General features: G+C 40.2%; 1 protein-coding gene across 4 annotated transcripts in view; it reads right to left on the reverse strand.

Moving 5' to 3' along the window:
- CD96 (CD96 molecule) overlaps positions 1–21711 on the reverse strand; it is a 96971-nt gene that overhangs the window by 62898 nt on the left and 12362 nt on the right. For 3 of the 4 annotated variants that reach the window (XM_047099029.1, XM_047099028.1, XM_047099026.1), the window contains exons 3-4: positions 13357–13481; positions 2754–2964 (exon numbers count right to left, since the gene is read on the reverse strand). In XM_047099029.1, coding sequence (XP_046954985.1) covers positions 2754–2964; positions 13357–13481 — 336 coding nt within the window. The remainder of the gene's footprint in view (positions 1–2753; positions 2965–13356; positions 13482–21711) is intronic. The other variant, XM_047099027.1, reaches the window with a different exon arrangement.

Raw genomic sequence — 21711 nt, forward strand, 5'->3', positions numbered from 1 at the left:
TCCCTCCATCTCTAGAACTTACCAGTGACCAGCACAAAGTAGACATTGAGTACATTACGTTGAACCAAAGTGGCTTCAAGTCAGTGTTTGAGTGCAGCAGACAAGGCTGTCTGTGAACCACTGGAGAAATAGTAAGCCTGTCACAGGCTGTCAGTGTCTGTTACATCTAGACGCATTTGCCTCTACTTGCTGAAGGCCTTTTGTTGGGCATACCTGTGACCCTCTCTTAGGGATTTATTGGGCCTATGGGAGCTCACTCAGTCCACAAGCAGGGCAAACTGGATGTCTAGTGAGCTAATGGCTATAACAGATAGGGAGTTGCTGGAGAATACCCCAACTTCCTTGCCTTTATCTGGGAGAACTCTGATGTGTATTCCCCCAGAGTTCCCTGGTGGGAATGAGCTCTGAGCCCACCCTGGTAACTGGCATGTTCACGTATATTTCATTATCTTCCTTCCCTTCCTTGGCTTTCTGACTCCTCTTCTGATGCTTCCCCCGATAAATTCCTTCAATAAATACCCCTCAAATAAATTAATTTAACTCAGATCCTTGTCTCAGTGTTTTCTTTTGGGGAACCCAAACCAAGATAGACCCGAAAACACTAATGCGAGGAGGGGTATTCTGGCCATTCTGACCTCATATCAGCAACAGATACCATTGGAATGAAGGACCTGAAAGAAAGAACCGTTACTGAAAGTTGCAGGGGTGCTACAGAGACATTCCTTTTGAGGCTCAGGACAATCAGGTTTAAGGGCTTAGAAGGGGGCAGGAGCGAACTTGGGATAGCAGGTGATGCCCTGCTAAGGAAAGGAAAGTCAAGAAGATCAGTGAGAGGAGAGCAAGAAGTAGCAAAGGAGCCAGGGAAGCTCCTGGCCCCTGCACTGTTAGAGAGGGAGGTGTTATTCAGGACGAAGAAATAAAGTGGATTTAGGGCAACCACGCTGCAGTGGGTCTGTGCTACACTTGGGTACTTATTTTGAAGTTTCAAGTTTTTATTTTTGGTTTGTCCTATTTGAGGAATCACCGAGGACTGCTGAGTGGTTTCTGAATAAGACATGTATTATACTTCCATGCCAGGGCCACTAGGATATATACTTCGTGGCACACACAAAGAGTCTAAGGACTGGATGAGCCAGGCCAAGCACAGCCTGGCTGGCCCGTTTGCTAAAGGGGAAAGAGAGGAAGCAGGGAAAATCGAATGAACAGGCAGGCAGAATCTCCTATTTTTAAGCATCCACTGAGAGGAGATCAAAGAAGAAACAGAGACGTAGAAACAGAGAGGTGTAGACACAGACAGGGTGATAAGAGTAAGATGTGAAAGAGGAAAAAGCATTCAAGACTAAGACGGCGGAGGTCTCTGCCACAGAGAGAGAGAGGGTGTGGTTTAAGTGTTGACAAGGCAGTTAGATCAAGTTGGGGTGCAATAACCCTTGGTCCAACCGGACATGGTTTGCCCAGCTTAGAATCGACACGTGTTTTCACATCCTGGAGAGCTGCCTTCATTGATTTGCCTAAAGTCAGGCCAGATGAGTCAGTTTTGTGTTTGTTCGAAGACAGTCACGCCCCAGTAAGTGAGCCGACAGCGATATCGATGAAAGAAATGAACAGTCTTTCCCACCTCTTCACAGAGCACTGTTCAGGCTCCATAAGCAACATGATCATTAGGGGTGATCAATTATCTCCTAGCCCATCCACAAGGAGAGATGGAAAGAGGGGGAGGGAAGGAAAGGGAGCCAGAGAGAGAGAGAGAGAGAGACATAAGAAGAACTACAAGAGACTTCCAACTACATAAATCTTGGCTGTAGCTGCCTCCATTTTTACGAACTACAGTCTTTGTATTTCCCTCAAAACACTGAATTCTCTGATCTCTATTAATAATGCCGTAAGATTCTAAGTGAAAACAAAGATTATTCATTTGTCTGGTCAGAGAACTGAGGGAAAATCTAGTAGCTCGTGTGCTCAGGTTTGGTGAGGTTATTTTCTCTCCGGTTCCCTCATTTGCAAAAACAATTAATGGCTCATCCACATCACTGCTTTTCTCTTTGCCTTCACTTAAAAATGACTTGGTAAAAAACACAGTTCTTGGGGACAAAGATGAAAACGATCCAAAGCCAGGGGTTTGGATTTTATATTTACTAATATTGCCTGGCCTCACTGAGCAAAATAGAATTTTCACATTTTCTGCAAATTTGCTCCCCGCAGAGCCTGTGAAACCTGAGTGGGCCATCGTGGATATTTCCGCTCCACACTTCAGTGGATGCAGGGACAGAGGGCCATCCTGCAGACTCCTTCACTGAGGAGCTGGCCCTGCTGGGGGTGGGGGGACTCCTGCAGTTTCTCTGGAGCTGTGTTTATCGTTTTCCTTTTCTCACACTGTCCCTATTCTGCCTCACTCCAGCAAGCAACCAAGACAATTAGACAACTCGGTAATTAGATTTTGGCAGTTATAATTAAAGAGATTCCCAGTATTCTCAGGAAACATTAAAGTTGTAAATAAGGAGTAGTCACCAGGAGCCTGGCCACTCTATGGCTTTCAGTGTGATTTTATTCTATTAACTCAATCCTCATTCTTTAACTCCCTACCCTTATCCTCACCCCTAACGTGAATGCCAGTATCAAGGGCAACAGAGCTCTAGAATAGCTATCCTGCGGGGCTGCTCTCCAGAGACCGGGGCACTTTCTCTGTAGGAGAGAACAAGGCAGGAAAAAAGGACAGGAGGACGGCAGGGAGTCCGGAGAACAGAAGCTCTTACCAAAAACCTTGACTGTGGTGGAGCTCCTCAAGGTTTTACCAGGTCTGACCATAACGTGGCAGGAGAACTTCCGGCCATCATCGTGGATTTGGATTGGAGAGAGGTAGAGTTTATAGTCTGTACCTAGCTTGACTCTGTCTTTAAATAGTGTGGAATTGCTGATGGAGTGACCTTGGGTGATACATGCTTCCTGAGTTCCGTTATCTTCCTGCTGAAAGAAATATTCCCGGTTACTCAGCATTCAATCGCGTCAGCTCCAGACTAGATGTTCACATGCATTAATTCATTTATATCTTGTAAAAAATACAGGTGATGGATGAAGAAGTGAAATTAAGAGATATTTGCTATGTTACTAGAGAAAAGATCATTACACTTGACTTTCAATGATTAGAGTCACCCTCTCCTAACAAGAATTGAAACTTGATGTTCCTCTGACTAGAACTTCCCCTTCATAACTTTCCATAAGGTGCGTATCAGCAGTGGGATTTGGAGGGCACAGCACTGGGGGCTAATGAAAGATCATAATTCTTATTTCAAGTTCAAGAATCTATTTTTTCAAGTTTATTTATTTTGAGAGAGAAAGCACACAGGTGGGAAAGGGACAGAGACAGAGACAGAGAGAGAGAGAGAGAGAGAGAGAGAGAGAATCCCAAGCAGGCTTTGCACTGCTAGTGCAGAGTCTGATGTGGGGTTTGAACCCATAAACCATGAGATCATGACCTGAGCTGAAGTCAAGAGCAGGACGATTAACTGACTGAACCACCCAGGTGCCCCAAAGTTCAAGAATGCTAATGCTAAGATGTGCTGTATCCATTTTGCTAATTAAATCTTCATCTGGACCGGATGATTATGGTTGTCCTCCCTTCCACCTTTCCTTTGGAAAAGGTCTCATTTTAGCTCGCCGTGGGGCCAGGACCAGGACGAAGTAAAGAGGCTCTTAGCACTCATTCTCAGGGCCCTATCAGTGCAGGGTGGGTATCTGAAAGTAAGTGCCTTCTTAAATTTTGTGCCCTGGGCACTTTCTTGCCTCCTTCCCTCTGACTAGACATGGTCCTTGCCCTTCTCTTTTTTATTTCTATGCTACCTTCACAGAGGACACATAAAGGGTAGACTCTGAATATTAATCAAAATTCCACAAATCAGAGTTTATTTGAAGCACTTGGTTCTTCTATTCCATATCGGTTCTTGCATTTATGAAGGAAAGCTCCTATTCTTCTTGCCATACCCAGAATTTCCATGGACAAGATCGCTGGGCAATCATCGTGCTGGTCAGTGTCGGTAAGTGTGCTAAGGGCTGGTGACTAGGGGACTCTTGAGGGGCACAAGGGTAGAGGAAGGGTTATGATCTCATTCTTCTATAAATAACTGAATATTCTCAGTTGAGTTGCTTTGAAAACATTCTGACACACCAAGTTTCTCCTCTGCAGATTCTACCTCAGTTGTTCTGGGATGAAACTCGGCTGGAACATTTTTTAAAAGGTCCTCATGGGGCGCCTGGGTGGCTTGGTCGGTTAAGCGTCCGACTTCGGCTCAGGTCATGATCTCCCGGTCCGTGAGTTCGAGCCCCACGTCGGGCTCTGTGCTGACAGCTCAGAGCCTGGAGCCTGCTTAAGATTCTGTGTCTCCCTCTCTCTCTGCTCCTCCCCTGTTCATGCTCTGTCTCTCTCTGTCTCAAAAATAAATAAATGTTAAAAAAAAAATTTATGAAAAAAAAAAAGGTCCTCAAAGGATCCAGGTCTGAGAACCACTGGTCTAACTCTAAACAACAGATTAATCAATCATTATGTGCAGAGATCAGGGGAAATGGAGAGAACTGAGATGAACAGCAATGCATTTGGTGGAGAAGTCACGAAATAATGAAAACAAATATCCGTCCCTTGGAACCTCTGGTTTAAATCTGTCAAAAAAAACCCCCACCACTATACATATTCAGAGTAGAAGAAACAGAAGCTAGGAGAGTTAGAGAATTCAAGTATGATCTGGGAGCAGAAACAGCGGAAACATGAAGGCAGACTTTATTTAGTTTATATAAATATTTCCAGAATATACTTAGTAGAAACTCTTACGTAAGACACCATTCTTTAGGTGACATGGGCTAAGATTGCTATCAGCTTTACATACAGATACATAGACAGTACTGTTTGTAAACAGTGATGCCCTGCTCGAGACTTACCCTGAAACAATGTACATACCTTTGACCCCACAATAAGAAAGGACCTAGGAGTCTGTGCTACTATCTTCCTAGTGAAGAAGCATATAGAAAATTAAAAGGAGACAGCTTACATTCTGGAGACAGGGCCCAAAAAGGAGCCCTCTGCATTGGGTGGTGACAGAAGAAAATGGACGCGGTTCACTCAATGGCTGCAGATCTGGAGGCCAATAATTAAGGAAGCAGGCTCCCCCTGCAGGTCTGCACACTGAGCTAACTTCTATAGCTCTTGCTTCACTCACAGGTTCTCTTTTTGTGAGGATCTTCAGAGCTCAAAATGCTTTTTGGCCACTTAGTAAATGTCTCCCCATTGGAAACATTTCCATCTGTTACTTTGTAGTGGGAAGAAAGGCAGTCAGAAGCTGAGGTTGGAAACTAGGGAGACAAAAGCTGTTTTTCCATTATTGTGTTGCTGGGTGTGGCGGGCCAGGGTAGTTTAACTGCTGGAGGAGTTATAAAGGGGGCCCAAGCAAGAACCTGCAGGGAATGGCTGCCTTCACCCAGCAAATGAGAGAGGAGATGAGGGAAAAAGGAGCCCAGGCAGACAATGAAATGTCTGGAGCTGGAAGAGGGGAAACTAATACTAATAATATGCTACAGCCACTATTAAAGTTTTATATTCTTATTAATCATAGCTTAAATTTATTTAGCACACACTATGCTTTAGACATTGTGCAAAGTTCTTTCGAGTCTTTTTTTTTTTTTTTTTGATGTTTATTTTGGAGAGAGAGATAGAGATAGAGCCCAAGCAGGGGAGGGGCAAAGAGAAAGGGAGACAAAGAATCCGAAGCAGGCTCCAGGCTCTGATCTGTCAGCACAGAGCCCGATGTGGGGCTCGAACTCGCAAACCGTGAGATCATGACCTGAGCTGAAGTCGGACGCTTAACCAACTGAGCGACCCAGGTGCCCCTTTTGAGTCTTATTTATTCCTATGACAATCTGGAATAAACTAAGGTTGAGTAATTTGCTCAAAGGTCAAACAAAGCAAGAAGGTGCTTAAGTCAGGGCATCAAAAAGCAGAGATGCCCAGGTCCAGGGAAGTTAAACCTCAGAGACAACACGTACTAATAAAAACCAAACAACCACAAAACAATAAAAAGAACTTTTTGTTTTGTTTTGTTTTTTCGTTTCTGAGTATGTGGAATGAAAAATTTAAAAGAAATTCCAGGAAGCCAGAGGCCTTTATATACATTGTAGATTACAGAGGTGTGGACAATTTGTTGAGTGAAGAAGCTGTTTCATAATATAGTGATCTACCTTTGGTGATAGGGGTCAGAGAGTATACCTCTGATCTTACCTAATAATGATCTCAGGTAACCTTGTCTGCTGAAAACATACTGGTAAGAGGTCTTGTACAGAATCTTTATTCTTGCCTGTTTTTTTTTTCTTCTTTTCTTGTTTTTCAAAGAAAAAAATTGGATAATGTGTAAAGGTGTTTTTTGGGGGCGCCTGGGTGGTGCAGTCGGTTAAGCGTCCGACTTCAGCCAGGTCACGATCTCGCGGTCCGCGAGTTCAAGCCCCGCGTCGGGCTCTGGGCTGATGGCTCAGAGCCTGGAGCCTGTTTCCGATTCTGTGTCTCCCTCTCTCTCTGCCCCTCGCCCGTTCATGCTCTGACTCTCTCTGTCCCAAAAATAAATAAACGTTGAAAAAAAAAAAATTTAAAAAAAAAAAAAAAGGTGTTTTTTGTTTGTTTCTTTGTTTGTTTGTTTTTTGTTCTTTGAGAGAGACAGAGACAGGGCAAGCAGGGAAGGGCCAGACAGAGAGGGAGAGAGAATCCCAAGCGCACTCTGCGCAGGCAGCTTGAACCCACAAAACCATGAGATCATGACCTGAGCTGAAACAAGAGTTGGACGCTTAACTGTCTGAGCCACCCAGGCACCCTCCCCCCTGCCTTTTTAAAACGTTTTGTTAATTTAGATAACTTTAAAAAATATTAATAAATATTTCATTTAAAAAATTTTTTTTGATGTTTATTTTTGAGAGAGAGAGAGAGACACACACACACACAGTGTGAGCATGGGAGGGGCAGAGAGAGGGGGAGACACAGAATCCGAAGCAGGCTCCAGGCTCTGAGCTGTCAGCACAGAGCCCGACACGGGGCTTGAACTCACGAACCACAAGATCAGAACCTGAGCTGAAGTTGGATGCTTAACTGACTGAGCCACCCAGGCACCCCTAAAATATTAATAAACATTTCTAAAACCCAATGGGATTCTCACTTTGGAGGAGCCATATGATTTAATGAAGAGTACAGACTGAATTCGCATACATACAGTATACCATGCTTGTCCTGACCCTCAAGTAATACTCAAGTAATAGTAGATACTCAAGTAATACAGACTGTCTTCCAGCCTCACTGATGATCAGTCTGTACTTCATGAGCATCCACTATCTGCAAGGCTAAACTGAAGCATTATAGAGTCATAAAATGGATCCTTTAAAGATTATCTTGTGGGGCGCCTGGGTGGCGCAGTCGGTTAAGCGTCCGACTTCAGCCAGGTCACGATCTCGCGGTCCGTGAGTTCGAGCCCCGCGTCAGGCTCTGGGCTGATGGCTCAGAGCCTGGAGCCTGTTTCCGACTCTGTGACTCCCTCTCTCTCTGCCCCTCCCCCGTTCATGCTCTGTCTCTCTCTGTCCCAAAAATAAATAAACGTTGAAAAAAAAATTAAAAAAAAAAAAAGATTATCTTGTAATACGTACTGAGTATAGGTACTATGCTAAGCTGTTTAGTTGTATTATTTACAACCTCACAATACCAACATAAAGTCAATACTATAATCATCCCCTTTTACAGATGAAGGAAGTAAAACTTAGTTTAGGCCACTTATCCAAAGTCATACTGAATTCTGAGACAAAAGGAAAAACGTGTGCACCTGTAGGCACTTCTCAAATATTCTCCCATATTTTGACCGAGTGGAAAAATTAATTAAAAAAATCTACAATTAAAAAAATGTTTTATGACCATGTAAAGTTGTGGCCATGGGGGACATGATGCCATGAAGTCCCAGAAACCACAGGCAAATTGGAAAATACTACTCCTTGGACAGCATACCAGGGTCTCAAAACAGACAAACAACGGCTTATGCTTATTTGAAATTTGATATTTTGTTCATCATGCATTTTCTCTAAGTTTTGATTTTATTTATTTACTTAAAAATTATTTTAATGTTGGGGCGCCTGGGTGGCTCAGTCGGTTAAGCGTCCGACTTCGGCTCAGGTCATGATCTCACAGTTCGTGAGTTCGAGCCCCACGTCGGGCTCTGTGCTGACAGCTCAGAGCCTGAAGCCTGCTTCACATTCTGTGTCTCCCTCTCTCTCTCTGCCCCTTCCCTGCTCATGCTGTGTCTCTCTCTGTCTCAAAAATAAAGACATTAAATTAAAAAAAATTATTTTAATGTTTATTTTTGAGAGAGAGACAGACAGAGCGTGAGTGGGGAAGGAGCAGAGAGAGAAGAAGGACAGAATCTGAAGCAGGCTCCAGGCTCTGAGCTATCAGCACAGAGCCCTATGTGGGGCTCAAGCCCACGAACCATGAGATCGTGACCTGAGCCAAAGTCAGACACTTAACCAACTGAGCCACCCAGGTGCCCCTCTAAGTTTTGATTTTAAAAAATATTTCATTAAAATATGTACCTTAATTACTGATTTTGGGGGGCAGTCCCTTAAAATTTGCATCTAAGGAGAGGACCTTGCTCACCTTACTCTAATCCTAGCTCCTACGTCACACAGCTAGTAAATGGCAATAGCCAGGATTTTTAAAACAATTTCCTTCCAAAAGTCATGCTGTTAATGACTGCGATGTTCAGCCTCATAAGAGTAGTAGAACAAACAGTCCTTGCCTTTTCTGCTTATAGTCTATTTGAGAAGAACAAATTCACGAGAAAAAAAAAATCAGGACCCACAGAAGAGAAATAAATGGATAATTACATTTTGGACAGGAGTTGGGCAAAATAATTAGGATGATGAGGGTTGGGCAGGGTAGTACTGAACCATGAAAAACTCTTCCTGTGTCCCTTCATGACCTTAATAACAAGCCTTAAAATAATTTGTGGGTGCTTTCCTGTTTTTGTACTATAATCAGAATTTCCAATGCAGAAAAGAGGCATTGGTACTATTTGATTTAGTGATATTACCTCATCTCTGGGCTGGCCTGAGCTCCAGGTCAGACCGATCTGTGAGGACCATACCACATGGCAGGCATTGAGCTATAGTATAGAGCTCATTCGATAAATTCTGTTAATTTTATCGATTGTTACTTCTTTATCTCCAAACTGCTTCTTATCTTCACACTTCCTCCATTTATTTTCCATCCAGTCAGTGCTGTCAAAGCAGGCTGCTTGCAAAGCTCCCCACGTCTACTTTTGTAGAGCACCAGAACAATATTTTTCCAGTCATTGCAATTGGTTGTCAGTTCTTTGTGGGTTGGCTACCACTTTATTTCTGATTATGGTGAAGACAATTGGGGTCAGCAGCTATCAGGTAGAAGGTGACAGTTTCATTTTCTGAATAGCAAGGCTTCCCACAGGCATGGAAAGCTGACATTGTTTATAATGCCAGTCTACCTTTTGTTTAAACATAAAACATTGCAAATACTAAAGAAGAGTATATTGAAAAGATGCATTTATAGAGATGTAAAGAAACATAAGCATCTAGGTTTTAGTCATGTGCTTTTATCACTAACATTGAACTATTTGAACCTGATAGAGTCCTCTCCTTTTTTTCCTGATGTTTAGGAGAAAAATCATGGGTCTCTCCTTCTTCACAAACTTTAGAAACAAACATTCCCTCAGCACCTCTCTACACCCCCACTACCAACTTGTACTCACGGGTCCCAGATCTTGGCATATACACATCTGAGGTTTGCTGGCCAACTGTTCTTTAATTACCCAGCTCAAATATAATCTAAGAAGTTTTCCAGGTCCATTTGCTCAGAATCAAACCGTTCTCCCTCTATGTTGCCATTTTTTTACATTTTTACTGAAGCTGTATTTCATAGCAGGAAATATATTTGATGTCGTTTTATATCCCTGCAGGACCTAACACTCAAAACAGATTCACAGATGTTTGCAGGATTGAATTGAAATTTATACTGTAGGAAATCAGGGTGATACTTTGGAATGAAAACAGAATATTAGACTCTATTTAGAAGCTCCCGGAATAAGCCTGAAGGATTTCCCAGATGACTATACACTTGTGCCCCAGGACATAAACTGGAAAAACTGCTACTTGTCCCTTATCTACCAACTGCATTCCCTCTAAACATAAACATCCTATGACTTCTTATTCATCATCCCATCATATACGGAAACCCTCAGTGCCCGCTGACAGGTTAACCCTTTGTGTTTATTTGATGACCACTCACGCTACATCAATGTTGGATACGCTATTTGCATCTGATGCCTTTCTACTTCAGTCTACTCACCACCCTGGAATGTAACTTCTCCAATGCTAAGAAACCACTCCACAGACACATTTAACACAGCCATTGCATGGGGTCAGGTACACAGAGAAAATCATTTTTTAAATGATAACTGAGAATCCCAATGATAACCCTTGTCATGAGGGTCCTAACAGAATTAATTAGATTTTATAAAATTCCACACAGAAGACATGACTTTTGTTTTTCAGTGACCTCGACTACAATAATCGTAGTTTATAAAATCGTTTCCAGGGCTTAGTGCAGCCTCTGAAGTGGGAGCATTTTGCAGCTTCCTGGAGCGACTGAGTTCAGTCCAGTAGGTTCCTACACTCTTTACTTTGTCTTCACCACCTGCACTCTTTAACCTTTTTCTAAATTCCACATTATAGCATGTTTTAAAAAACAATTGTCTTATTAGGACAATTATTGCTCATTTAACAAAAGATTAAGAGATGATTATTGCTCATTTAATAAGAGATTAAACACTGGGGGTGGGGGGTGGTATTTATGTCCTCTGCAGACCTGTCACAGTCATGACTTGAAAAGCTGTCCTAAGGGGCGCCTGGGTGGCGCAGTCGGTTAAGCGTCTGACTTCAGCCAGGTCACGATCTCGCGGTCCGTGAGTTCGAGCCCCGCGTCAGGCTCTGGGCTGATGGCTCGGAGCCTGGAGCCTGTTTCCGACTCTGTGTCTCCCTCTCTCTCTGCCCCTCCCCTGTTCATGCTCTGTCTCTCTCTGTCCCAAAAATAAATAAAAAAACGTTGAAAAAAAAAATTAAAAAAAAAAAAAAAGAAAAGCTGTCCTAATATGAGGACATTAGATGATTTCATATCAGGCTTGCTGAATCCCACAGCTGCCAACACTGGGGAGCACAGATGTAAACTAGAGGAGTAAATAGATTTTGACATTTAAAGAGGGAATGCACAGTAGGAATTTCATCAGCACATTTGCCAATACAATGTTCCCTTTGAAGAGCGATTTCTTCAAATCAAAAAGATCCCTCAAGTTGTCTGCATCCCTCAAGTGCATCCTTCAAAGTGCCAGCATGGCTTGAGGTTCTAGAAGTTTAAGATCGCCTCGCTGTGTGACCTTAGGTGCCCTCTCTCTGTCCCTCATTTATCCTGAAGGTCCTGGCAGGATGCAAAGATAAGGTCTGCATAGTCTTCTTCATTTCTTTGAAGGAAACTGCTAGATAGAAGTTGTCTTCTCAGTTATCTGGTGATTGGTACGTAATGAGCTGCTCATTAACCATTTGAACAGCCAGCGTGAATTTAGTGACCATCAGTTTAATAGGAGTCCAATGAATAGGAAGGACTATGAGGGGAATGGACAAAGAGAAACAGAGAAACAGATCCGTTCAATTATTTATTCTCTATTGAGGGCCTGTGTTCTAAGTACTAATTAGATGCTACGGAGTTTTTAAATGAGGGGCACAGCTTTTTGCTCTGGAGAAGCTCAGTTGACACTTGCTTGGAAAAACAGATGACCCACCCTTTAGGTAAGATAAGAACTATAGATCAACTTACTCGCCAGCATAAATCTCTACAGTCAAGCTTTGTTAAAGTATATTATTATTGATTGCGATTAAACTTGATTGTTCCCATTGATAGTGAATTTGTGATAATTACAGTGGAATTCTTGCCCACTGGCGGGAAACAGGAATAGTGCAAGCAAGGTGTAGATAGTACACTTCCATTGCTGTAACGTTTAGTATAGCCAGTTCCTGCCCTCTTGAGACCATTTCCACTTTTCAACTTTTTTCTGCGATTGTTTGTTAAGAACAATTGAATTATACTAATGATACGTGTAATGGTAGGAAGACTTGCATTTTAGAAACCAAACCTTATAAAGGGAGGAAAAAAGTGTTTTCTGATGGATGACAAAGAGACGCCGTAGCTCTCAGAAGAGTTTGAGAAAGTTATTTCCGAACATTTTTTTCTTTTCATCCTGACTGTTCAAAAAATATCTGGACAGTGAAAGCTCATCCGTAGTTTGCATTTTGAGGCCTCCTTGCAAGTCTATTATTTTGGGTTTGGCACATCCTCAGAGAAATCTTTGTATAGGAAGGGTCTAGTTTCCAAGATAGTCCATAAAAATTTAGGTAACTTATAATATGCATTACCATTTGTGCAGATACAGTATTTTATAAGTTGTATCAGCCATTACATCCATGGAGATCTAGGAGTTCTGCAAAAATTTTTAAAACCTGTGTTTGATGACAATCTAAAAATTAATCATATTCTGGATCATCTAAAGAAATAACCGATTAGGTGATTCTCAAAACTGTGTTTATGGTTATCTTTATTTTTTGTGTGTATTTATTTTTGAGAAAGAGTATGATTGGGGAGGGGCAGAGAGACGCATGCACATGCACATGCACACCCACACCCACACAGAGGATCCAAGCAGGCTTTCTGACAGCAGAATGCCCGATGGGAGTTTCGAACTCATGAACCATGAGATCATGACCTGAGCTGACGCTCAACCGACTGAGCCACCCAGGTACCCCTTCTGCCTATATCTTATAAGCATTAGAGTTTGTCTTTCCTGATCTAAAGAAATGCTGTGTATTCCCCAGGATGCAGCAGCAAGGGTTCTAGGAAAAGGGGTTTCTCCCTCTGTACCTGTTGTTTATAAAACAAGTATTTGTGAGAAGGGGTTTCTGCTGGATGTGGCTCCTCTCCAGGGCACCATCATACTCTTTCCTCTCTGTAATCATGGTTTGGTATATAGATTGAAATAGAAACTAACCTTTAGGAACTAATTTTTAAATTACTGTATTCATAGACCTGGAGGCTTGCTGAGTTAGAAGGAATCTTAGTGCCCTCCCTCCCCTCCCCCGCCAGTCCCCCACCTTCCACATAATGCCTGCTTTTCCTCCTGTGTGCTTCCTTCCCTATTATTACTTGTTATTCATTTTTATTTCATTAATATTTAAAGATCATTGCAGTTATTCACTGAAAAGGGCAACACTTACCACCAACCATGCAAAGGTGAACTCAGACGAAATTTCTGAGGAGATATTTTGAAAGCATGGTATTTCCAGAGTCTGATTTATCTGTACTTCTATTAAATGGCTGCTTCTCCGTTCATCCTGTGTAGCTATAACAAAACATAGGTGGCAAACACATGAACATGCGATTGGTTTCTGAAATGTTTTCTTATGAGAGAAACAGGAACAGTTTTACTATAGAGATTTATCCACCCTCAGGGCACACCTATGACAAGGCAAAACCCCACTAAGGTCCTCATTGTCTAAAAGGCAAAATAGAACCACTGAGAGTCACTGAAAATTTGCAGAAAACTACTCTTAAAGGATCCAACTCACAATCTGAAATGTTCCTCTGCTTTAGCCCCAAAGTTTGTGCTTTAGGTTTCAGATCATACTTTCTTGATCAGTCAGAATGTAAAACTTTATAACCTAACCTTGAACTGTTCTTTTTAAAAATCTGAATAGATTTAATTTTTTTAAGAGATGTTTTCGGTCCATGGCAAAATGGAGTGAAAAGCACAGAGAGTTCCCATTGTCCCCCATGCGTGCACAATGTTCCCAGCTATTAGCACCCTTAACCACAGTGGTACATTTGCGACAACTGATAAAACTACATTGAGATATCATGATCACCCCCAAGTCTATAGTTTACTTACATTAGAATTCACTCTTGGAGTTGTACATTCTATGGGTTTTGATGACTGTCTAATGACAAGTATTCACCACAGTAGTGTCACACAGAATAGTTTCACTGCCCTAAAATTCCTCTGTGCTCCACCTATTTGTCCTCCTTCCTGCCAAACTCTGACATCCACTGATCTTTTTACCGCCTTCATGTCTAGCTGTCCTTTTAGATCTTATAAACCTTCCTCCAAAGAGAGGATGATATAGAAAAATACACGAGGAAACTCTAAAGAAGCATTGTTAATGGATTTTCATTTTTAATGTAATTTGAGATAAATGTCAGTTTCATAGCCTCTCTTTGGGAAAGTGTAGACACATTTGTAACTAAACTACAGTAAGATCAAAAAACAATTGATAAATGGAAAGAACTCTATCATACTAATATCCTGAAAATCTTATTGTTTCCATGTCTATACAAATCTTGTTTATATGTATATGTTTTCTCATACTTTGCAATCTTCTTAACTAATAAACGTTACTTACAATGTTTTGCATGATTGTATTTTTACTTCAAATGTTTTGCATGATTCTTAAACAATTTGTAGCTAAAATTTTCAGAGACTTTATGTCATTCTGTCACTTATATACACCATCATTTGTTTTGTCATTTCCAACACATTGGATCATTCTTTCAGTGTGGGGTTTTAAGCTATTATAATCTATATAGCAAGGATCATCCTTATACTAATAGCTTTCCCCTGACCACTCAGCTTCTTAAAATAAATTCCCAGAAGTATAATTAATGGATCATGGGGTATGAGCACTCTCATTATTATCAACAGCCTATTTTTTTTTTAAGTGGGGTATTTCTCAGTTTGGAGTGTTATGTCTACCCTTAGAACTCGGTGATATTCCAATCTCTCAGCAATAGTAGCTATCCTCTTTACTGATAATTCTTTCCTCCTCCCTTCCTAAACTGAAACCTAGCCTTCCCATTAGGGCACAACTTCCTTGTATCATTCTCAAATAGTGGTTGTTTATTTTCTTGTACCCTTATTTCTTCAAGATTAAGAGATGGGATCGCTGCTGTCCTTGTTCTTCATCACTGCTTCCAAACGTTATTCCAACTCCATAATTAAAAAAAAAAAGCCTGTCCTTTATGGTGAAAACAATTTAGCTATAACACTACTTCCAAATGGATTTATTTGTATACCACCACCAAAATTGTTTGCCAGGATTGCACATCATTACTACTATTTAATTTTATTCTTAAAATTACTATAAATGTTTTTTTTCTGTACTTGTTGTACTTACATAAATTTATTTTAAACAGAGAGTGAACTAGGCACTAATATCTAATTTAGAACTAGGCACTAATACTAATGAAATTCACTTGATATGCTAGTTATATTTTAATGTGCATTACCCAAATATATAAGTATTAAACTTTTGTGAAGTTCATCCAGATTCTGGGAAGTTGGCAATGCAACTGACCTAACTTTTTTAATATTCCTGAAGCTGCCTATAAAAACAGACAAGGTAACTAGAGTAGCAAATGTAAAAACATACAGGCAGTATCTATAGGGACACCAATTAACAACATATCCCCATTAACAGGTGGGGACAAATCACTGAACCACTGTGGTATCAGCAACTGAGCAGAAAGAAACAGAGGAAAATTGACTGGGCTTCTGATGCCCCTCAGAACTAGGGAATTCCTCTCCAAAAGCAACAGATAATCACTAGAAAGACATGTGGACTAATCTGAGAATAACAGCAGAAATGGAGAAAGGGGCTTGCAGGCACTAGATTACCCATGCCTTCGAGGGAAACAAGGAAAAGCTTGTCAGCACCGGGACAGGGGGTGCTTTTCAGACATATCCCTCCACTGAGAAGAATCCCCTGGGAGTAGAATCCAAATTAAACAGGACAGGTCCAATAGGAGAAAGCAAACAGGCAATTTAGATAAAAGTGAGGGATAGGAGGAGAGGAAGTATATCTCAGAAAGTACAATGGAATATTATTTCCCTTGAAAATAACAGAAGATATGGCTCTAGAGACACTAAACACCCTAGAAAAGCTAGCCTGGCCCACCCTTCCATGGAAAAAATCAGCATGCATTTACCTTAAGCGTGAGCAATAGGAAAAGGATGGGATAGAATCACAGGTAAAGATACTACAAAAAAAGAGAGAAAAGGGAACAAAAGAACATCCCCACAACAATGACAGCATATAAGACAAAGATAACTTCAAAATAAATAAAAACTATACCTTAATAATTGAAAATGAGATAAAAGAGGTAATAAAAGTGATATGAGCTGTGAAAAATTTTAGCCAGACTGGTAAATGAATCAACTGGAGAGAAGGAAGCATAGCTGAGATAGGTGAGAGAATTCAGGAAAGAGCTGGAAATAACTTATTTTAGAAGTTAAGAACAAACCACAAGAAAAACAAGGACATATTAGCCCAAAAGCTAATGCAGTGAAAGAAAGTTAAAAATTGAACTAAGGGTGAGGCGACTGGGTGGCTCAGTCAGTTAAGCATCCGGCTTCGGCTCAGGTCATGATCTTGTGGTTTGTGAGTTTGACCCCTGCGTTGGGCTCTGTGCTAACAGCTCAGAGCCTGGAGCCTGCTTCGGATTCTGTGTCTCCTCTCTCTGACACTCCCATGCTCATGCTCTTCTCTCTCTGTCTCTCAAATAAACATTAAATTAAAAAAAAAATTGAATAAAGGGCAATTTTAAAGTAAATTAATAAATAATACATTTTAAAATAAAAGAAAAAAGATAAGCAAAGAAGATTAAAAGCATGTATAATAGAAGACACTGAATGACATAAGCAGTAGGCAGACAAAAATACTAAAAAATTATAATTCAAGTATAATCTCTTAAAGCATAATGATTAGAAAATACATATTGAAAGATTATACTGCAAAAGTAGGAAAATAGGCTCATAATAGACATTAAGCACATTATTCTAATGGTATTTTTTAAAAGTCAGTTATGGGGAAAGAAAATAGGATTATTATTAGCTTCTGACAGCAACTCTTTATGCCAGAAAATAATGTAGCACCATATTCAATATACTCAAGGAAAGAAAATGTGAGCTAGGGATTTTATATTCAGCAAAATTAGCCTTTTAACATAAAGACTACATAAAACCTGTTGATGCCACGTGTAAGAACTCAGGGAATATTGCTCCCATGAGCACTTCCTGCGGATTCTCCAATAGAATACACTTCGGACTCAAGAGGCATTTACATAAAAGCTGGGGTGACTTGAATCTATGTCTACTTTTAGCACTAAAAACAAATCATTGCTATAAGGAAGAGAGCAGTAATGCATATATATATTTTAAAACAAAGAAAAGGTAAGTATCAAAAATGGGGCAAGGCTTGGATTGAGGTTCTGGTGGCTGAAAACATGTATAAGACTGAGCATATGTATTAAAACCACCATTTCAGGACCAAAGGAAAACATGCCATTGAGAAGCATTTCTTCTTGAAGAATTGCTAGAAGTTCAGTAAAAATAGCAGGAGTCTTTAACCTTCTTGCCTGGGGATCCTTCTATCCCCTCGCCCAGCATGGCCAGTGAGAAAGTAATTTTCGCATTTTGGAGTTGGCTACAACAAACAGCAGCTTTTCTTCCAGAAGGGGCAGACTTAAGTTAGGTCTGAGCGTAAAGATCGTACGCTTTGTTAGTTAACAGGCACACACCTGGTAGGAAACAGAGAAAAACTGCAGCTTGGTTAGCTTGGGTTTGCAAATTCCATTTGGGGTGGGTAGTAGCCCAGAGAGACATTTAACATGGAGATTCTGGAAATTAGGGAGTCATAGAAGAGCTGAAAGCAGTTGTCTACCCATCCTGGGCTGCCTGGGAAAATGCACAGGTGAGTGAAGAGACTTCAGAGAGCCTACTGGAAAATAAAAGCCAAAGCCTTACTATCTGCAACTTTGAATGCACCCTGTAACCACCCCTCTGCCCCTACCCAACATTTATATGTACAGGTGGAAGCCTGGTGGGCTGGGGGAATTTGAGCACAATTTTTGTCAAATTCATTGATGGACCAACCAAAGGACTTTGTCAATGCAAGGCAACTCTGTGGAAACCAAACTAAAGGCATAAGAATTATAATAAAAACTTGAGCAGGGATATCAAAAGGAAACCTATTTTATAATTTAAATATGGATAGTTACCAAAATTAAAAAAAACACTTAAAAAACTTCACCAGATACGGAGTTCTCCCATTATTATTATTATTATTAAGGTATAGTTTTCAACAAAAAAGAAGACACATGAAGAAAAAAGAAAAGTGTGATCTCTATTCAGGAAAAAAGCAGCTGGTTGAAACTGATTCTGAATAGGTAGTACATTGGATTTAACAGACATTAAAGCAGCTCTTATAAGTATGCTCGTAGGATTAAAACAAAATATGATGAAAATGAGTCAATAAATAGGGAATCTTAGTGGAGAAATAGAAAACTACCAAATGAACCAAATAATTATTCTAGAGTTGAAATGTCAATAACAAAAATGATGAAAATTTTACTTGGGATTCTCAACAGCCAATTTGAGATGGCAGAAGAAAGAATCCGTATATTTGAGAGGCACCTGGGTGGCTCAGTTGGTTAAGTGTCCGACTCCTGATCTCTGTTCAGGTCATGATCTCGCAGTTCATGGGTTTGAGCCCCACATCTGGTTCTGCGCTGACAGCATGGAGCCTGCTTGGGATTCTGTCTCCCTCCCTCTGCCCCTCCCTCACTTGCTCTCTATCTCTCTCTCAGTATAAATAAAAATAAACATAAAAAAAAATCTGTGTATTTGAATATTGATTAATATCAGTGATCTAATCTGAAGAGCAGAGAGAAGGAGGATTGAAGGAGAAGGCGCTTCAGAGCCATAGAGGACAGTATAAAGTGTCCAATATGTATGCCGCGTGAGTCATAGAGAGATGAAAGAGAGTGGGACAGGACAAATGTTTGAAGAAACAATGGCCAAAAACTTCATATTTGACTTAAAAACTTTCCTCCAAATTATCTACACTCTCAGGAACTTTAAAACTCGAAAAAGGTAAACTCAAAGAGACACCCACCTAGGCATATTATACTCAAACCGCTGGAAGCCAGAAACAAAGAGGAAATTATGCAAGCCGCAATTGAAATCACTAAGAAAAACAAAACAAAACAAAACAAAACAAAGCTATCGCACGCAGAGACCAATAAAACAATTAATGGCTCACTTCTCACCAGAAACAAAGGAGATCAGAAGACATATTCAAAATGCTGAAAGAAAAAACAGCCCACTAAGAACGCTACATTCAGTGAAATTATCCTTCGAAATTAAAATGGAAAAAAACAAACAAAAAAACACAAGATTCCTTGCAAGTAGATTGTCTTATGTGAAATTCTAAAGTAAGTTCTTTAGGCTGACAGGAAATGATACCAAACAGTAACTTCACTCCATGAGATGGAATGAAGACCATAGGAAATGGTAAGTATGTGTGTGTGTGTGTGTGTGTGTGTGTGTGTGGAGAGGGAGAGAGAGAGAGAGAGAGAGAGAAAGAGAGAACATGAGCAGCGGAGGGGCAGAGAGAGAGGGAGACACAGAATCCGAAGACAGGCTCCAGGCTCTGAGCTGTCAGCACAAAGCCCGACCTGGGGCTCAAACTCACGAACCACGAGATGGTGACCCAAACCGAAGTCAGACACTCACCTGACCAAGCCACCCAGGCGCCCCAGAACATGAAATTTTTTAAACCATTAATTGTTGCACTGTTCTGTTGGGTTTATCTTCGACAATAATAACAAAAGGAAGAGATAATATTGGAGGAAGTTGCAAAAAGAGAGAAAGCAAGACAGAAACATAGAAACAGACACAAGAATGACCCTGACATTGAAGTTATCCAACAAGAATATTAAAATAACTCTTTAATATATTCAAGAATAAAGAAAAAGATGAAGAAAGTAAATGAAAAGATGGGCAATCTCACCAAAGAATTAAAAATCTACTCAAAACAATAACTAAAATATAGTATCAGAAATTAAGAACTAATTTGATTGGGTTGAAAACTTACTGGACATCACGAAAAATAAGATTTGTGAAATGCAATATAGGTCAATAGAAAATTTCTAAACTGCAGAAAGGAAAAACAGAATAAATAGGAAAAAAGCATTAGAGATATATAAAAATATAAACTTGGGCACATTTTTTTAATACTAGAAACCTAGCATCACAAATTTAAATGATAGTAAAAATCCATGCAAGTGTTAGAAGTAACATGAGTGAATTTGTATGTAATAGGAGAATGGGGAAACTTTTTCCACAAAAGTAAGAATTAAGCTGATTTGGAAACAATATCACAAGCAAGGAAATATAGTTGACAAACTCGGAAAATATTTGCAACTTACATCACAAAGGATTAAATAGATTTTATATATGGGACTCTCGTAACAAAAATAAGGATAATAATGGGCTGGAATTCATCAATATGTTTAAATTCATATGAATTCGTAATACTTAACACAGAATACTTCTTGGTCACCTTGTAAGAATCCTAGTGAACCAACTCATTTTTAAATCTGATAAATAAAAGGAAAGAATCAAGTATCCTGCATTTCTGATACAATCTGTACATCCAATAAACAGCTGATTCGTGAGCGGAAATTTCTCTATAAGAAGACTTCATCCAGGGGCACCTGGGTGGCTCAGTCGGTTAAGCGGCTGACTTCGGCTCAGGTCATGATCTCACGGTCCGTGGGTTTGAGCCCCGCGTCGGGCTCTGTGCTGACAGCCTGGAGCCTGTTTCAGATTCTGTGTCTCCCTCTCTCTCTGACCCTCCCCCGTTCATGCTCTGTCTCTGTCTCCAAAATAAATAAACGTTAAAAAAAAAAATTAAAAAAAAAAAAGAAGACTTCATCCAAAAAATGAAAGAAGGATAGGATTAGAGCATCACTATTTATCAACCCATAATGAATTAATGGATCTAGGCAATACTTATCAGTGGCTGTTAACATCATACAACTAGACATTATGTGCCTCTGATGTACTGTGCAACATCATCTATAAAGTTTTTGTGCCAAAAACAAAAAATAAAAACGCAAATAGTGTGATCAAATCTCTATACCTAACTAGTGAAAGAGGGACATGGAGATACCATGGGACATAAGAGTAAAATCCAGGCTGTGGGTAACTTTACAGGATAAAGAGTCAAATTTACTTAACAAATATATTGGAAAAGAAAAATAATAAATATAAAATAATCTTCAGATTAAAAGATGTTTTTCAAAAGATTCCCAATACTTTATGTGATTTATGTGAATCCTAATTTAAACAACCAAAATGTAAAAATAACAACTATGAGGCCAACTGGATATTTAATGGTCTTAAGAACTTACTAGTTATTTTTAATTCTGGTAGTGGTATCATGGCTTTATTTTATATATATGTGTGTGTATATATATATATATATATATATATATATATATATATAACATATATACCTTTTAAATTTTTTTTTCAACGTTTATTTATTTTTGGGACAGAGAGAGACAGAGCATGAACGGGCGAGGGGCAGAGAGAGAGGGAGACACAGAATCGGAAACAGGCTCCAGGCTCTGAGCCATCAGCCTAGAGCCCGACGCGGGGCTCGAACTCACGGACCGCGAGATCGTGACCTGGCTGAAGTCGGACGCTTAACCGACTGCGCCACCCAGGCGCC

The sequence above is a fragment of the Lynx rufus genome, unplaced genomic scaffold (assembly GCF_022079265.1).
Source record: "Lynx rufus isolate CCGP_SWC_20201006 ecotype Redwood Valley unplaced genomic scaffold, mLynRuf1.p SCAF_5, whole genome shotgun sequence".
NCBI lineage: Eukaryota > Metazoa > Chordata > Mammalia > Carnivora > Felidae > Lynx > Lynx rufus.